This window comes from Nerophis lumbriciformis, linkage group LG11, assembly GCF_033978685.3.
Source record: "Nerophis lumbriciformis linkage group LG11, RoL_Nlum_v2.1, whole genome shotgun sequence".
Lineage (NCBI taxonomy): Eukaryota > Metazoa > Chordata > Actinopteri > Syngnathiformes > Syngnathidae > Nerophis > Nerophis lumbriciformis.
The window spans coordinates 32,930,081-32,946,486 of NC_084558.2; the positions used below are offsets into that span (position 1 = coordinate 32,930,081).

A 16,406-nucleotide genomic window follows, 5' to 3' on the forward strand; every position below is an offset into this window, starting at 1 on the left:
GACACAAAACTGGTAACTAAACATGGAAGAGTAGCTCCTCTGAATGCAAGTTCTCCTAAAGATAGATAGATAAGAGTTTTTGAGTCTAAAGCAGGAATACAAATTCTGTATACAAACAAAATATTAAAACTGGCAGGACACCAATGCACTGCAGTTTTTGTTTTTTTCATTAAATAAGTGTTAGTCCTTTTTGTTTTGAGCAGTTTAAAAAAGCATAATGTTTAAAACACATTCGATTAAAGCAATTTTTTTGTCTAGTTAGTTAGTTAGTTAGTGTTAAAACTTTGAAAATTATCAGTCTACGGCAGGGGTCACCAACCTTTTTGAAACCAAGGGCTACTTCTTGGGTACTGATTAATGCAAAGGGCTACCAGTTTAATAACCACGTAAATAAATTGCCAGAAATAGCCAATTTGCTCAATTTACCTTTAACTCTATGTTATTATTAATAATTAATGATATTTATCTTTGTGGAAACACTGATCATCTTAATAATTTCTCACAATAAATATATATAGAAACAGATAAATATCAATATGCAACACTATATTTTTGTATTTTCTCTAAGTGCACATTTTTTAAATTGAACATTTTCAAATGATCACTTCTAAGGCAGTCTTGTGAAATCACAATATCCCATTTTAACTAGCTAGCCACTAAAAAATTTTAACAAATCATGAATTACTTTGCACCATGTTTATACAAATAATAACTCATGTAAAATACAAAAGTCAACTCTCAAATGTTTAAATAAATCATGTCACACTTTGAACTGGACACCAAATCTGTTATCTGTTTCCTAATCAGTTAGTGAAGACCAAGTCCTTAAAATATTTTCTTGGATTTTCAAATTTTATTTGAGTTTTGTCTCTCCTAGAATTAAAAATGTTGAGCAAAGCGAGACCAGCTTGCTAGTAAATAAATACAATTTTAAAAATAGAGGCAGCTCACTGGTGCCCGTGGGCACCGCTTTGGTGACCCTTGGTCTAGGGTTAATGACAAACCCATTTCGGGAGAACATCCACACCGTAATACAACATAAACACAACAAAACAAATACCCAGAATCCCATGCAGCCCTAACTCTTCTGGGCTGCAATATACACCCCTCATTATATTAATGATAAAAAAATATATCCATACGCGATTAATCGTGATTAATTTAGAGTTAGCTATGAACAAAATGCAAATAATTGGGACAAAATATTTTAATTGTTTGACAGCCCTAGTTGTAACATAATAAAATGTGGTATGGAAAAGTGTTCAGTATCTTCTACTGGCGTGAAGCCAACTCAAAACTGCTATGCACTTGAGCATTAATTGAAAAAATTAACAAAACACTATGAATGGGCAAAAACTAATAATATACACCAGTGGTTAAACTTTTTTCACCAAGTACCACCACAGAAAACACTTAGCTCTCCAAGTACTATAATGACCAACATTAAAATACAGTAGTGTTGTAGGCCGAAATATTCATTAAAAACAAAGCAGAGGTTTATATATATTTAATATCTTGGCCACCGTAACATTACACACACTTTGAACAGTAACACTGCGTTTGAATATCTAATTAAGTGAATATTTGGGGTACCACGAAATAGAGCCCCATATTACTAGTGATACACGTACTGCAGTTTAAGAATAGCTGATAAACACTATATATTTGAGGAGAAGTTTGGCTTAAAATATCAACTTAAAAAGTACAGTTGTTTCATAAATATGGCTGTTAATGTTATGATCTAGTATGGTGCGGAACCCAAGATGCAGGAAAAGAGTCCAACGTGCAATTAACAGTCTTTATTCCAGGGAGGAATTAACAAAAAGCGATGGTGGCGAGGGAGGAAACACGCCATGGAAAAACAGCACACAATAAAACAACTTAACTGGTGTGCACACAGCTGGGCCAACCACACAGGTGGGAGACGTCGGTGCCAATGCGGGAAGGAGCCTCGGAGAGCGAGTCACAAGAAAAAGCCAGTAGCGAAGAAGTACGTGTATCTACAAACAGGAGCACTATGCACGTGGAACCGACGCCTCCCAGCTGTCACTTACTCTGATGTAATTAGTGGCTGGTGTGCCCAAAATCAATGCCACCTGTGGATCGTCTCACTGTAGGATGAGGGAGAGGGAGCGATCACACCAGACAGCAGATAATCATCACAATGAATCTGTCACGATGACAGCGTTCGAAGCAATGCTTAATAAGCAATTAACTTTTCAGGCTTTTGAACACACTGTAGCTTATACATTACTGCCATCTAACGTATTGGAATTACAACGGCATGCAATGTTTGTGTGACATTTTCAAATGAGACTAAGATGTGTAAAAAACTGGACAGCACAGTTATCAGTTCAGTTTTAAATGAATAAAAATAAAACATGTAATTATTAATATAACATGTATTAACACATGAACACACACAAAAGTACCCAAAATCAGTTCTTTTGACTACCAGTATCTGTTACCTGGTACCAGGATTTGGTACTACATCTGTGGGGCGGCTTGGCGCGGTTGGTAGAGTGGCCGTGCCAGCAACCTGAGTGCTGCTGGTTCAATCCCCAGCTTCTACCAACCTCGTCACGTCCGTTGTGTCCTTGAGCAAGACACTTCAACCTTGCTCCTGATGGGTCATTAGGGCCTTGCATGGCAGCTCCCGCCATCAGTGTGTGAATGTGTGTGTGAATGAGTGAATGTGGAAATAGCGTCAAAGCGCTTTGAGTACCTTGAAGGTAGAAAAGTGCTATACAAGTGTAACCCATTTACCATTTACCATTCAAATGTGAAAGGTATCTCTGCAGACACATAGTCAATCTGAGGGAAACTCCAGACATAAAATATAGAACTAAAGAATCCTTTTGGGTGGAAAATTAAACGTGTTTAACAGATAAGAACCTTGATTCAACCTTTACCGATTACAACAATTAGGTTTTATTTTAATTTTATACAGTAAAATACATCACGAGCTTCAATAGCGATAGCAATACAGAAAAAATGTCCATCCCAAGGTCAACATTTGCCGCCATGAATGTATTTGGTAACTATACAAGCAAAGCATTATATACCCAAGTGTAAAAATCTAAATCCTGTCATACAAGTGTAAAAATTAGTTAACCATTGTTTATATCAAAACTATATAAATTCCCCACAGGGATTAATAATATATTATGAATGAATGAATTAGAATTGTGTGAAGTTGTTAAACGAGTTTAAAATCAATATCTGTTGGTGAGCTCTGTTGGTGAGTATGATTGCATGACGCCCTTTAAAGCATTTCCAAGCAGCAATGTTGAAATTGGTTTAATAATAGTTGCATTTCATTCTCTCGTCTCCGTCCACTTCATTCTGGTGATAAATGACAGAGGAGCTGAGCGTCACAAAGGGCATCCTGACTGCTCTTGATCATCAGCACCATGATCCTTCTCCTTCAACATTACCCATCAAGTCCCATTAATACGGCTTCCCTCCTCTATTAGGTGTCACCTTCACCCACCTGTCATTAAATCACACTCCATGGCCAATATTTTTCGTCTCCCACACCTTCACTACCCATGCCGCTTATGCAGCTCCATTTAGGTCATTCTGTCTGTCAACCAACAATCTGAGCAGTTGAGAAGTCATTCCTGCATGTGGTAGGGGTTAATCAGAGTCGATATGTCAGCAGGGAATTTCTTTCAGTGGCATTTTGAGACATGGCTGTAAATCTATTCAGGAATACTGACAGTCAAAGAAGAACATCTGGCATGCTATTAGAGCTTTTAAGAGTTTGTGTGACAGCTATTATTGTCGAGAACAAGGGGACAACATTGTGGTACCACGGACCCAAAGGAAAGAAACTTTTCCAAGAACCCTCTCATAATTCTCATGCCGAATCAAGAAGAAATAAAATGAAAATGTGCCCATTCTTAAGAGATGGAATAACTGTTCAAATTACAAATCAGTGATGTGAGATGACCTTCACAACAGGGGTCTCATGTAACAACAGTTGCATAGCGTTCCTACTAAAAATAGACGGATGTTCAAATCTAGAAACTACTTACACCAGTAAATATGCAAATGTGTGCGCACGCACAAAGCCAAGCATTTTTCTTTTTTAAACACATTTAACTTGAAATAGATTATATCCACCTGACGTCACGTTCCTTGTTCTGTCAATGTCTGCAACCCACCGTTGATGAACATACGCCGATATTGCAAATATTTTGCCTCAAACTAAATATTTATCGAAATCAACTGCCTCGTGTGCACCTTGTACAAATAATTAGTGATTTTAAATGATGTTTCTTTAATTGTATCTTCTGACTAGCAAACATGCAGACAAATTCAGCGTGAGGAAGTTCACATTGACACAAACAACGGTAGCTTACATTTTTGTTGTAATTATTATTTAAAGGAAGAATATTAATTTCAGTGAAAACAAAGCACCACGGAACTACGACTAAATCCATTCTAATCCAATTCCCCTTATTTTAATTGCACTATTAACAACACAACTGTTTCCAGATTGCTGCATATAAAAAGAAACAATAAAAAGTGATTAAATTAAAAGCGTTTAAAATATAGCAAGTAAAAAACAAACAATAAAATAAAATAAAAAAACAAAAGACACAGAGGACCAAAAGACTCACGCCGATTCAAAAGAAAATAAGAATAAGAATAAGAGAATAAAAATGTATTTTAAGACAATACTTAAAGCATTCAACAGTGGGGGGCATTCTGACATGAGGGGGCAAAACATTCCATAGTTTAGGGCCAACAACAGAAAAGGCCCTGTTTTCCCTGGTCCTGAGTCTCGTTTTAGTTGGAACTGGCCCTTGGACCTCAACGCGCGAGCTGGAGCATCAATTTGAATGAGGTCCGTTATGTACTTTGGAGCCAGTCCATTCAAAGCTTTAAAAACAGACAGTAAAATGTTAAAATCGATCCTAAAATGTACAGGAAGCCAACGCATGGAAGCGAGAATCGGGGTGATGTACTCCCTTTTTTTGGTTACCGTTGTTGTGCCTCAGAGTTCTGGACTAACTGCAAGTGTAAAAGTGCATTTTGACTTATTCCGGTGTAAAGTGCATTACAGAAGTCTAGACGTGATGAAATGAAAGCATGCATGACTTGTTCAAATTGCTTGTGAATTCCACAATGTCTGGCCGAGGGAAATCCGACAAGCCTTGTGCGTCTCCGGATCCAGATATCATGGAAAAGTCAGTCGTCGACTCGGCCGTTTTAAGGAGCATAAGTCGGAAGATGGATGAAATTGCGAGCCGACATACTCAACAATCTTAAATCTCTTGTCAGAGGACCGAAAGTGGCTGTTATGGAACCAATCGTGAGCATTATCTCATCTTATAGCAAAGTCATCGTTAGTCTGGAGCTCGATGCTAATGTTAATGCTAACGAGTTAACTGACCTCTATGCTAGTGTCAACAAGCTAACTGCCACCGTCGATCTACTGTCTAAAAAATGGGATGATTTGGAGGGCCGCTCAAGGTGGAATAATATCCAAGTGGTGGGGGTGAGGGCCACCGTCCAACTGAGTTCACCGCTCAGTTCTGGCAGGATGTGCTGAAAGCCCATGTTGGATCCTGCGCACTAGGCCTAAAAACGGCGAATCTCCTCTGCCACTTGTTGTACGAGTGAACTTATTTCAAGTCCGGAACCATATTCTACGATGGATGGGTGAGGCTTCCTAGCTATCCTATATGGGCAAGAGGATTTAGATTTTTCCTGAATTTACTCCGGCCGTAGCTTGGAAACGAGTCGCTTTTGGTTCGGTGAAGAAAAAGCAACATTGATGCCCCAACGTGACGTTTACACTTCTCTTCCCGGCGACGTTGCAGATCACTTTATCTAACAGCCAGACTCACAGATTCGAGGACCCAGGGAGTTGCACCGGACTCCGTCTGACAGAAGAATGCTGACCAAGTTGACATCCATAATGTCCAATCCCTCTCACTCCATGTATGACACTTTGGAGGCCTTGAGTAGCTCCTTCTGCATTAGACTGTTACATACACTGCAGGAAGGAACGCGGTAGGTCCTTTCTACCCACAGCCAAAATACTTTACAACGCACTTATGTGATTACTGTGATGGGTTTTTTTGTGGTGTGCAATACCGATGTTAGTTTTTTTTTGTTGTATTTTATCTTCTATCCATAAATATTAGTGAGCAATATGTAGTATTTACTACTATTTTTTGTTTTTCATTACGCTTTACTTCTGTTACTGTATGTAAAAACCTGCACTGCAGCATTGTAACTTTGCCATTGTGGGATATATACAATTCTACCGTATCCTATCGTAAGAGGCACGCTAACATGCTTGCTGATCGCTACTGTCAAGGCCTTAAGGACTGTAAATCCCAGGAACGTAAGATACCTTATATGGATACTTGTTGGACTTGTTCTTCCTCACTCGTAAAGTGTTGCTACTGGGTTTGCTCTGGGCTCGTTTTTGTTAACATGACTACTACTTGGGTTTGTGAAAGTCTTGCCTTGCTTATTGATTTTGTTCTGCCTCACTTAGACAGTGTTGTTGCTATGGTTACTCTTTGTCCGTTTTGCCAAAAAGACTATTCGAGTGTGTATTCAAGAACACTTTGCTGGTAGTAAGCTGTAACTACGGTATATGGTCTTTTTTCTTTCTTTTTTTTTGTTTGAACATTTACCTCAGTGCACTTCACTTGTTAACGACATGTCACGTTTCCAACGCCTACTTTTTCACAGCTACTTAGTCTAATGGAGGCGTGAAGTTTTTTACTTTTGGGAGGAGAGGAAGCGTGTACCCTGTTTAGAGAGAGACTTCTGCAGTTGTTTTCTTCTAAACTTGAGGTTTTACTACTGGGCCACCAACATTAGAATTCTTAAATATTGACTTCATAATCCTCATTCTGGTTAAAAAAAACACAACAACTTGGTTAATATAATAAAATATATAATGCGATGAGGTGGCAATTTGTCAAGGGTGTACCCTGCCTTCCGCCCGAATGTAGCTGAGATAGACTACAGCCACCCCCGTGACCCTGAGAGGGACAAGCGGTAGAAAATGGATCGATTGATGGATGGCTGCAATCAGGGCCATAACCAAAATTTGACAAATACCAACGTCAAGAGGAGCTTTGAAAGGCTGGAATCATGGGTATACCACCACCATATAAATAATGTTACCTTGTGCACCACAATGAACAATCCACTTTTTTTAATTACTATGCTGAAGTTAGGGTGTTAGGCATATTAAACAACTTTAACATCATTAAAACATAAGTTTAAAAACTTTATTTCCTTTAAACCTGGGTTTGAACTCAAAATCTTCTGCTTTGTAGTCCATGTTCTAGTGACAATGGACGCTGGAAGTGTGGGGAGAATATTTTCTTTGCGTTTAATCAGTGACAGAGCATGACATGTTCAGGAATGTATTTGGGTAAAATTTCATATGAAGCGCCTTGTCATTCAATAATTTACATTTGACATGCGCTTCTTCACACAAAACGCCCCCCCCCCCCCCCTCACGAAGCTCTACGCAGCGTGTCTTCTGCTGTGCATTAGTGACGACAGGATAATTTCATGTTAACGTTATGTTGACAGCACATTTTGGATTGAATGATGTTTTAAGTAAATGTGGACTTTATTGTGTAACAATGTAGTTTGGAGTTGCAGCGGGTTCAGCTGTGCACCAACGATCGTATATCGAGAGGATGATCTACCGCATTGTGATGTACAGCACACACGATGTCCCACACAAAGTGTATTTGCAGTCAGACATATCATCTTCTTCTTGTCACTTAAAAAATTAAGGACATGACCTCGGTGTCATCAATAGTAGTTACGACCATATCTCCAATATGAAGCATTTGATCCCCCTAGATTATGGCTGGTTATGGAGGCTAACTCAACTAAACCAGTATCTCTTAGGGCTGTGGTTCACTCTACCAACCTCTCATCTACTTCCACATTTACGAATAATCCAGTTGTAAAAACTTCATTCAGGATACTATTTCTAGTCTTGCACCCATCACTGCTAATCAGGCTTTGCCTCCCTCTCATGTCGATAGGCCTTTTTTAGATGGTCAAGTCTGGGGATCAACAATTTTAAATATGTATACATTGGCAACACTTTTGCCTCTTTACAGCAACTTTGTGATACATTTTCACTCCCTAATCAACACTTTTTGTAGATGTCTACAGATCGGCAGTTTTGTTCGCAATACTTTCCCTAAGTTTCCATATTTACCAACTGACACAATTTTAGATGGGAGGGGGGGATTTAGGAGTGACCCTATCTGAGGACAGCCAGACAGATATTTTAAGTAGAATTTATAAGCCTTGCATTTGTGCGAGACACAGCCCCATCCAATGCAAGCTAATACATCGTACTTATTATACAAACGTCCAACTGGCTAAAATGTATGACATGATGACATGATCTATGTCAACATCCTCCAGCTAACTTAATACATATGTTAACTGTATAAGTCAAAAAATTCAACAAACAAATGTTTAAAAAAAATACTAATATGAATATGCATTGGTGAAAAAGTGAATTGTATGTCCTTTCCTCAAATTATTTTACATTATTAAAATCAAATGTTGGCAAAGCCCAAACGACCACCTCTGTAAAGTTGGCTTGAGGCAGTGCACATATTCATGTCTACTTCACTCTTGATACATCACATCTTTGCCGTGTAAAAGGGCGTACAGCAGGTTTTTCTGCGTAAGCAAGTTTAATACATGAGGCCCTAGGTGAGGCAGTGATACCTTTTGAGGTATTTTTTTAAACTAAAATTCATATGCCCTAATCTCGGGCTGTCTTCAAATAAAGATTGAATTTAAAGGAATCTTATTCGGCTATCAACTTCAAAATCTCAGGGCATTCAATCGATCGCAACTGGACTGTTTGGCTTGTTTTAGAAGACGTTTCCCCTCTCATCCGAGAAGGCTTTATCAGTTTGTGCTCATAGACTTAGATTGGTCAGATCTACGTTTGTAGTTTTAGCCTTAGATTAGACAGATCTAGTCAGGCGGTTGGTGCAAATACCTTAGTAGGCTTCATCAGTTCATGCTCAAAGACTTAGATTGGTGAGATCTAGTCTTAGTTTTAGATTGGTCTGATCTAGACTAATGGCTGGTGCCAAAACCCCAAATATGTATACTCCAAAAACCGTGAGGGTGTGCCTGGGCAAGGATGGTTTCGCCCTATCGTAGTGAGAAAAACAACTGTTTTAATGCAGAGACGCAACCCTACTGTGAAAGCCAGCAAGTCGTTGAAGTGTGATTTCCCCTCGTTATCATTGAGGTATTGTGTGGCAGAAGGATTGCTGTGGATCAATGGCGTGTTTCCTCCCTCGCCACAATCGCATTTTGTTAATTACTCCCTGCAATAAAGACTGTAAATTGCACGTTGGCCTCTTTTCCTGCATCTTGGGTTCCGCACCATACTAGATCATAACATTAACGGCCATATTTATGAAACAACTGTACTTTTTAAGTTGATATTTGAACACAAACTTTTCCTCAAATATATAGTGTTTATCTACCATGAATTGATTAATGTGGACCCCGACTTAAACAAGTTGAAAAACTTATTCGGGTGTTACCATTTAGTGGTCAATTGTACGTAATATGTACTGTACTGCGCAATCTACTAATAAAAGTCTCAATCAATCAATCAATCAATTAGTTATTCTTAAACTGCAGTATGTGTATCACTAGTAATACGCGGGCTCCATTTCGTGGTACGCCAAATAATCCCTTAATTAAATAAACAAACGCAGTGTTACTGGTCAAAGTGTGTGTAATGTTACAGTGGCCAAAATATTAAATATATATCAACCTCTGCTTTGTTTTTAATGAATATTTAGGCCTACTACACTACTGCATTTTAATGTTGGTCATTATAGTACTTGGAGAGCTAAGTGTTTTCTGTGGTGGTACTTGGTGAAAAAAGTTTAACCACTGGTGTATATTATTACAGTTTTTGCCCACTCATAGTGTTTTGTGTACTTTTTCAATTAATGCTCAAGTGCATAGCAGTTTTGAGTTGGCTTCACGGCAGTAGAAGATATCGAACACTTTTCCATACCACAGTGCACCCGGAAAGTATTCACAGTGCTTCACTTTATCCACATTTTGTTATGTTACAACTCGGGCTTTCAAACAATTAAAATATTTTGTCGCAATTAATTGCATTTCATTCATAGTTAACTCAAAATTAATCATGATTAATCACATAATTTAAAAAAAATCATTAATAAGTGTTAAAAAAATGCATCACTACAATTGCTTTTATTTCTTCATCACTGATTATTACTCACTACAGACTTTGTAAGAGCCAACAGACATAATAAAACATCACCTATGGTATAAGGTCTGATGTCATTAGGATGCCAACTGCTAGGATGTTCATATATTCACACGAAGGGGTGGAACCAAGCGTGTTGTGCTCGCCATTCTTGGGTCTAAATTGAGCTGTCAAAGTGTACCAACGCGTGCTCATTCTTCTACTATCGAGTTGAGAGGCATGATTTATGAGCTAGAATAAAGTTTGACGAGCAGGGAAACGAGGAAGCAGCTCATCAGTAGATCATGGCACCCAAGCTCTTGATCACGGCGGCGCCATAAATGGTTTGTCTGTGTTAGCGCTTATAATAACAATATCACTAATACTTGGTTAATATTCATGTCACGAAATGTAAATTTAGTATTTTTGTCAGTTTTTGAATGGTTATTTATTGGGTTTTATGGGCGGAATAGAGAACCTCCCATTGTCTCCGCTGTAAGCGAGTTAGAATGCTTGAAAAAACAAAAAAATGTCGGCATGTCTTTCATATTGATTGTGAACAATAGGCAAATATTCCAAAGAAAGTGCAGTTTGTGCAGGTGCTGAGGGTCCCTAGCTGCAGGGTACGCTGGGATGATAAATTGATTGCGATCATTGTCACGTCTTTTTTAAACATTGGTAAAATATTCTTGGGTACAGACAAATAGTTTTTAGAGAGTAAGAGATAAATCTTAGTTTCGGTTGTCACTTCAGTCTTTCTTAGAGTGGTTGCTACTTTCTGTTGTGACATCACGTCTCTAAAATCTGTTGGCATGTTTTAGCCTCATTATATACAATGTATTTATTTGCACACAATAATATATTACTAATAGGGTTGGGAGGATGTTTCTGCATTGGGGACGTGATTGAGGCTCTTGTTCAGAAACACAGCTTGCCGTGCCTTTGCAGGCCTCTGGCTGGACAAATCCCGCCGTGGGTCCCAGTAAAACTTGCCAGAAACTGGACACACTGGAGGTGCAATACTCTTTTTAAAAAAAAATACTGATCCTTCCCCTGGTTCACTTAATTACTTTAATTTTCTCTATTTAAGTCACGTTTGATGTCCTTCTGGTGCTGTGTGCCAGAGCAGACCTTACACACTGTGGTTGAGCCGTTTTTTGCCGTTTTTTAACATGTCAATAATTTTATGTGTTTTTTGCACCACTTTTTTTAAGCTTCTATATCTATTTGTATAATTGCACACACGAAGGTCTGTTCATTGTTCATATGTCTGTAATGTGCACATCAGTCATTTTGAGGAGTAATTGTTTGACATTTCTTTATTCAAACAGTTACCCAGCCTCACCTCTGAGTGTCACCAAAGTATCCAAAGCAGGAAGTTGGCTTGAGGCCTTTCCACGTTCAGTTCAATCCTGATACATCTCAACTTTGCCGTGAAAAAGTGTGTACGCCATGTTTTTGTGCGTATGCACATGAATACATGAGATGTTTGAGAATACATGAGATGACACAGATGTTTTGGTAAAATTTTACGAGGTTGACTGTGACATTCGCTATGCCAACTAGTGGAGGGAAGGCTCGTAACTAGAGATGTCCGATAATGGCTTTTTTGCCGATATCCGATATTCTGATATTGTCCAACTCTTAATTACCGATTCCGATATCAACCGATACTGATATATACAGTCGTGGAATTAACACACTATTATGCCTAATTTTGTTGTGATGCCCTGCTGGATGCATTCAACAATGTAACAAGGTTTTCCAAAACAAATCAAATCAAGCTATGGAAAAAAATGCCAACATGGCACTGCAATATTTATTATTGAAGTCATAAAGTGCTTTTTTTTTTTAACATGCCTCAAAACAGCAGCTTGGAATTTGGGACATGCTCTCCCTGAGAGAGCATGAGGAGGTTGAGGTGGGCGGGGTTGAGGTGGGGGTTGGGGGAGAGTAGGAGGTAGCGGGGGGTGTATAGTGTAGCGTCCCGGAAGAGTTAGTGCTGCAAGGGGTTCTGGGTATTTGTTCTGTTGTGTTTATGTTGTGTTACGGTGCGGATGTTCTCCCGAAATGTGTTTGTCATTGTTGTTTGGTGTGAGTTCTCAGTGTGGAGTATATTTGTAACAGTGTTAAAGTTGTTTATACGGCCACCCTCAGTGTGACCTGTATGGCTGTTGACCAAGTATGCCTTGCATTAACTTGTGTGTGTGAAAAGCCGTAGATATTATGTGATTGGGCCGGCATGCAAAGGCGGTGCCTTTAAGGTTTATGGCTCTCTGTACTTCTCCCTACGTCCGTGTACCACTCCGTACAGCGGCGTTTTAAAAAGTCATAAATTTTACTTTTTGAAACCGATACCGATAATTTCCGATATTACATTTTAAAGCATTTATCGGCCGATAATATCGCCAGTCCGATATCATCGGACATCTCTACTCGTAACCTGAATTTCTGCTCTCAAACTCTCAAACAGCTCGTATCCTGAAAACCTTGTAAATTAGGGCATTCGTAAGTCAAGGTACCACTGTATGATGAATATGCTTAAAATAAATACTACTGACATTCAATAGCATTGCTACTGTACATAACTGTATTTGCCCTTGTTTGACAATACTGCTGTTGTTATGTGAGATGACCTATCTGACTATCTTTTATAGACTCTTAATAAATATGAAAAAACACTTCATGAAGAACACTTGCAGAATCTTGTAAAACCCGATAAAAGAAGAGAGAATTTTTAATTAAAAAATACACGTAAGATCTGTTTTATTTATTAAACACTGGTCAGCCTTGGTTGGCGCAGGTATCTTTTTTGTTGAAAAGTGCAAGTACTAGCAGGCTGGATTAAGCGGCACATATAATGTAACATTGTTCTCATCAAGGAGGGAGATGTAAACACGTTAAAACACTTTGTTTTTGTTTAGCTCAATAACATTCTTATGCTCTCTCATTCACTTCAGGAACTGCATGCTTGGCTCGTGTTACAAAGGCTTTGGTTAACCGCCTTTCTGTCAAGTCCGAGAAATGTTCTTTTAATGCTGGGTCTGTAGGTTCCTTGGAGTTTATTGTGGACTCAACTAAGAGCTGAACCTGCTAAGATGGCTGTTATCCCCTTGCCTACTCTGATATATAAAAAACAATCTTTAAAGGTTTATGAGATTAGTTCATTTTCACTGCTGGTTCATTGAAACTGTAGTGGAATTGTGACCCTGACATCCGCTTCGAAATTTGTCAAAGATCTCCTGTCATTTGGCGGTGACTTGAACCGTCATGCCTCTATAACGTTTTTTGTGGCCTACCCTCCAAAGAGAGTCCAAGGAATTTTAGGGTCCATCAGCACCTCTGTCGGTCTCCAGCACTTTTTTCCTGTCCCAACTTTCTATCATTTTCCATGGCTCACTTTGTTGTCCTTTCCAACTTCCTGCCTGTTTCCAGAGATTACAAAGCCCCTTGTTCTTCACGTTTTCCAGAAACTTGTGTGTCATCCAGCAGAAGTTCCCAGTTTGGAGACCATTTTGCAGGGCCCTGGAAGCTTTGTTTATACTCTCCTCCGGTTATCACCCACGGACTAACTGCCAGAAGCAGCCGGCCAAACAAGCCGTCCTCTACGGTATGTACTGTATACCATCAAGCCTGCTTCCTGGTCAGCGCACCTTCAGTCAAGCATTATTTGCTCAGCCACAGGTAAAGGTATGTCCCCATTCATGGTCTCTCATGGTTTCCATTATTCTTACTCTGCTGTCCATAATTTACTCTGAGCCTTTTTTTTCCTGTGTTGAATGATCTTCTTTCTGTATTTTTCCTGTTTGAAGGCTGCGTATGCCTGAGTGCGGTGGCGCAATGAGGCATACCTGTACTAAGTTTTACATGCAATGTATTAATATTTTGTCCATAGCATAGTGACATCTACCTGAATACAAGCATGTGCCGCGATAGATGAATTTACAACAAAAGAGTGCTTGCAGAGAAATACGGTAACTGTTAAGTGTAAATGGACACAAGGGGCTTTGAGAGACAGTGTTACTGGAAAAAATAGGTATTGGAAAAAATCCCCAAGTTAACCAAATAGTAACTTTTTTGTTGTTGTCTTGTCCACATTCAAGTTACTAATAAGTTCATCCTAATCATTCAACAGCTTTGTCCAAACATTAGACACTGACACTTCTGTGGTGCTGCTTGATGAAGCTCTCCTGCTTCTTTATGCCATCAGCTGCTATCTGCTGGTGGGTCTTAGCCTGCTGGAGTCTGTCTGCCACTTCCACCACATTGCCAGGCTTAACCGTATTCTTCTTGCTGCAATCCCACACCTCCCCAAGCACACTGCCAACATCGCTGAGGTCACCAAGGTGATCAACCGAGTCGCATTTCTCCAGGTCCGAAACAATGGTCTGCAGACTGATGATGGACAAGCGGTCTGAACCGCCATGCTCCCCTTCCAGCTTTTCCCTGTGGCCCCAACCGCTCTCCCGGTGCTTCTCCACCCACAGCCTAGTTTTTTCATTGTCAACCCAGTCGCTCTCTATCCCACTTGCTCCCACAACGCTATGTAGCGGAACTCCGACAGCAACTCTGATATCAGCTTCAGCGCCAACCGGAGAGCTCCGTCCACCGCATACAGATGGTCGCCCCCTGCTGACTTGGATTCGCCCTCTCTGTGCATGGATCTGCTCACTGATCTGTTCAAGGTTTCGCAGAGCCACAGAATAACGCGTTTTCACTTTTGACACATGCTCCTCCAGTTGCACAACTTTGGCCTTATGTTCCTGAAAGAGATAAGAGCAATGACGTTAGTGGATATGTTTAATGTATAATCGATACACTATATGATATTATAGTACAAAAAAGTCACTGGAAATGAAAAATTACATTTGTTAATTAATGGACTACATTATTATTAACTGAGTTGTATTAGCACGAGTGTTGGTTTCACTTTGTGTAGCAGCAGATGCACACAGGCTTTAGGCGATTAAAACAACATTCATGTTTCCAGAGCTCTGTGTAGGAGTGGGCTGATTTTAAAGATAATGCAGATGTCAATGAACGTCTAGTATAGAACAACTAAAGCAGCTGTTTGCAACCTTTGTGCGAATGCCTAGAGGGTGCTAACTTTCCAATGTGTTCAGCATAATATTCCGCCCGCTTACGGCTTTTAGCACGCAATGAGGTGTCAACGATACAACCTCATTACGGTTCGGTCCGTACTTCGGTTCTTGGGCCACGGTTTTAGTTTGTTTTTCGATACGTTTTTTTGTGCGTAAAGAGTAAAGTAAACAACTTTTTTCCAAAAATATTTTTTTCATTTTGCTTGTCAGCAAAAACTGTATTTTTCAGTGAACATGAAGTATCACCGGTGTACTGATACTACAAATGTAAATTAATGTATTATTAATTTTATTTTACAAACTATCCTTACATGTCTATTCTATCCTAACAATAGCATGACTGCAACTTGTTGATTTCTTCTCTGAGACTGCTTTTGTGTATGTCCCACAATGTACATGTGTAGCGATAACGATGAGTGACAAGCCTGAAAACCAAAACATTCCTCAGACTGATGAGCAATTTTTTTTCAATATAATTACTGTGGAGGGGGCGTGGTCGGCGCGTCTCCTGCGGGAAGGGCGTGTGCAGGAGCCGGCTACGAAGCAGCTGACAGGTGAGTGGATTTCCCAGCTGAAGCGGGTTATCTAATCACCTGTCTCCCTTATTAGGGGTGTCCGAGGCCATGAGGGGGAGAGGAGAGTGGGGAGAGCGGGAAGAGTGGGGAGAGCGGGGAGAGCGGAGAGCGGAGAGAGCGTCGAGAGAGCACATGCGAACGAGAGAGCCACAGAAATCTGAAAAGAAAACAAATATAAGACTTGTTGAACCCTGGACTGGAGGTCCCCTCAATCTGACACCGTCACAGAGAACCCGCAGAGAATCCACACACGCTGAGATGCTCACAATTACTAATTGCGAAAAATATAAACACTTAAAAATACATATGTTGTGTTAAACCACTCGTACTAACATAAGCTAACAGCTGGTGTTTTTGTTATATGTTAAGTATGAAAATTGTAACTGTGAGCAAGTTGCAAAAAGCCCCTTTAACATTACAGTATCACATTAACGGAGGCGTAATGCCAGCAAGTCAGCT

At 39.7% G+C, this 16,406-nt stretch overlaps 1 protein-coding gene across 1 annotated transcript in view; it reads right to left on the reverse strand.

Annotated features, from left to right (window-relative positions):
* Positions 1–10,407: 10,407 nt before the first annotated feature.
* The window catches only part of sh3bp5lb (SH3-binding domain protein 5-like, b), a 69,855-nt gene continuing 63,856 nt past the window's right edge, over positions 10,408–16,406 (reverse strand). The window contains exon 6 of the mRNA XM_061966775.2: positions 10,408–15,033. Coding sequence (XP_061822759.1) covers positions 14,419–15,033 — 615 coding nt within the window. The 3' untranslated portion in view covers positions 10,408–14,418. The remainder of the gene's footprint in view (positions 15,034–16,406) is intronic.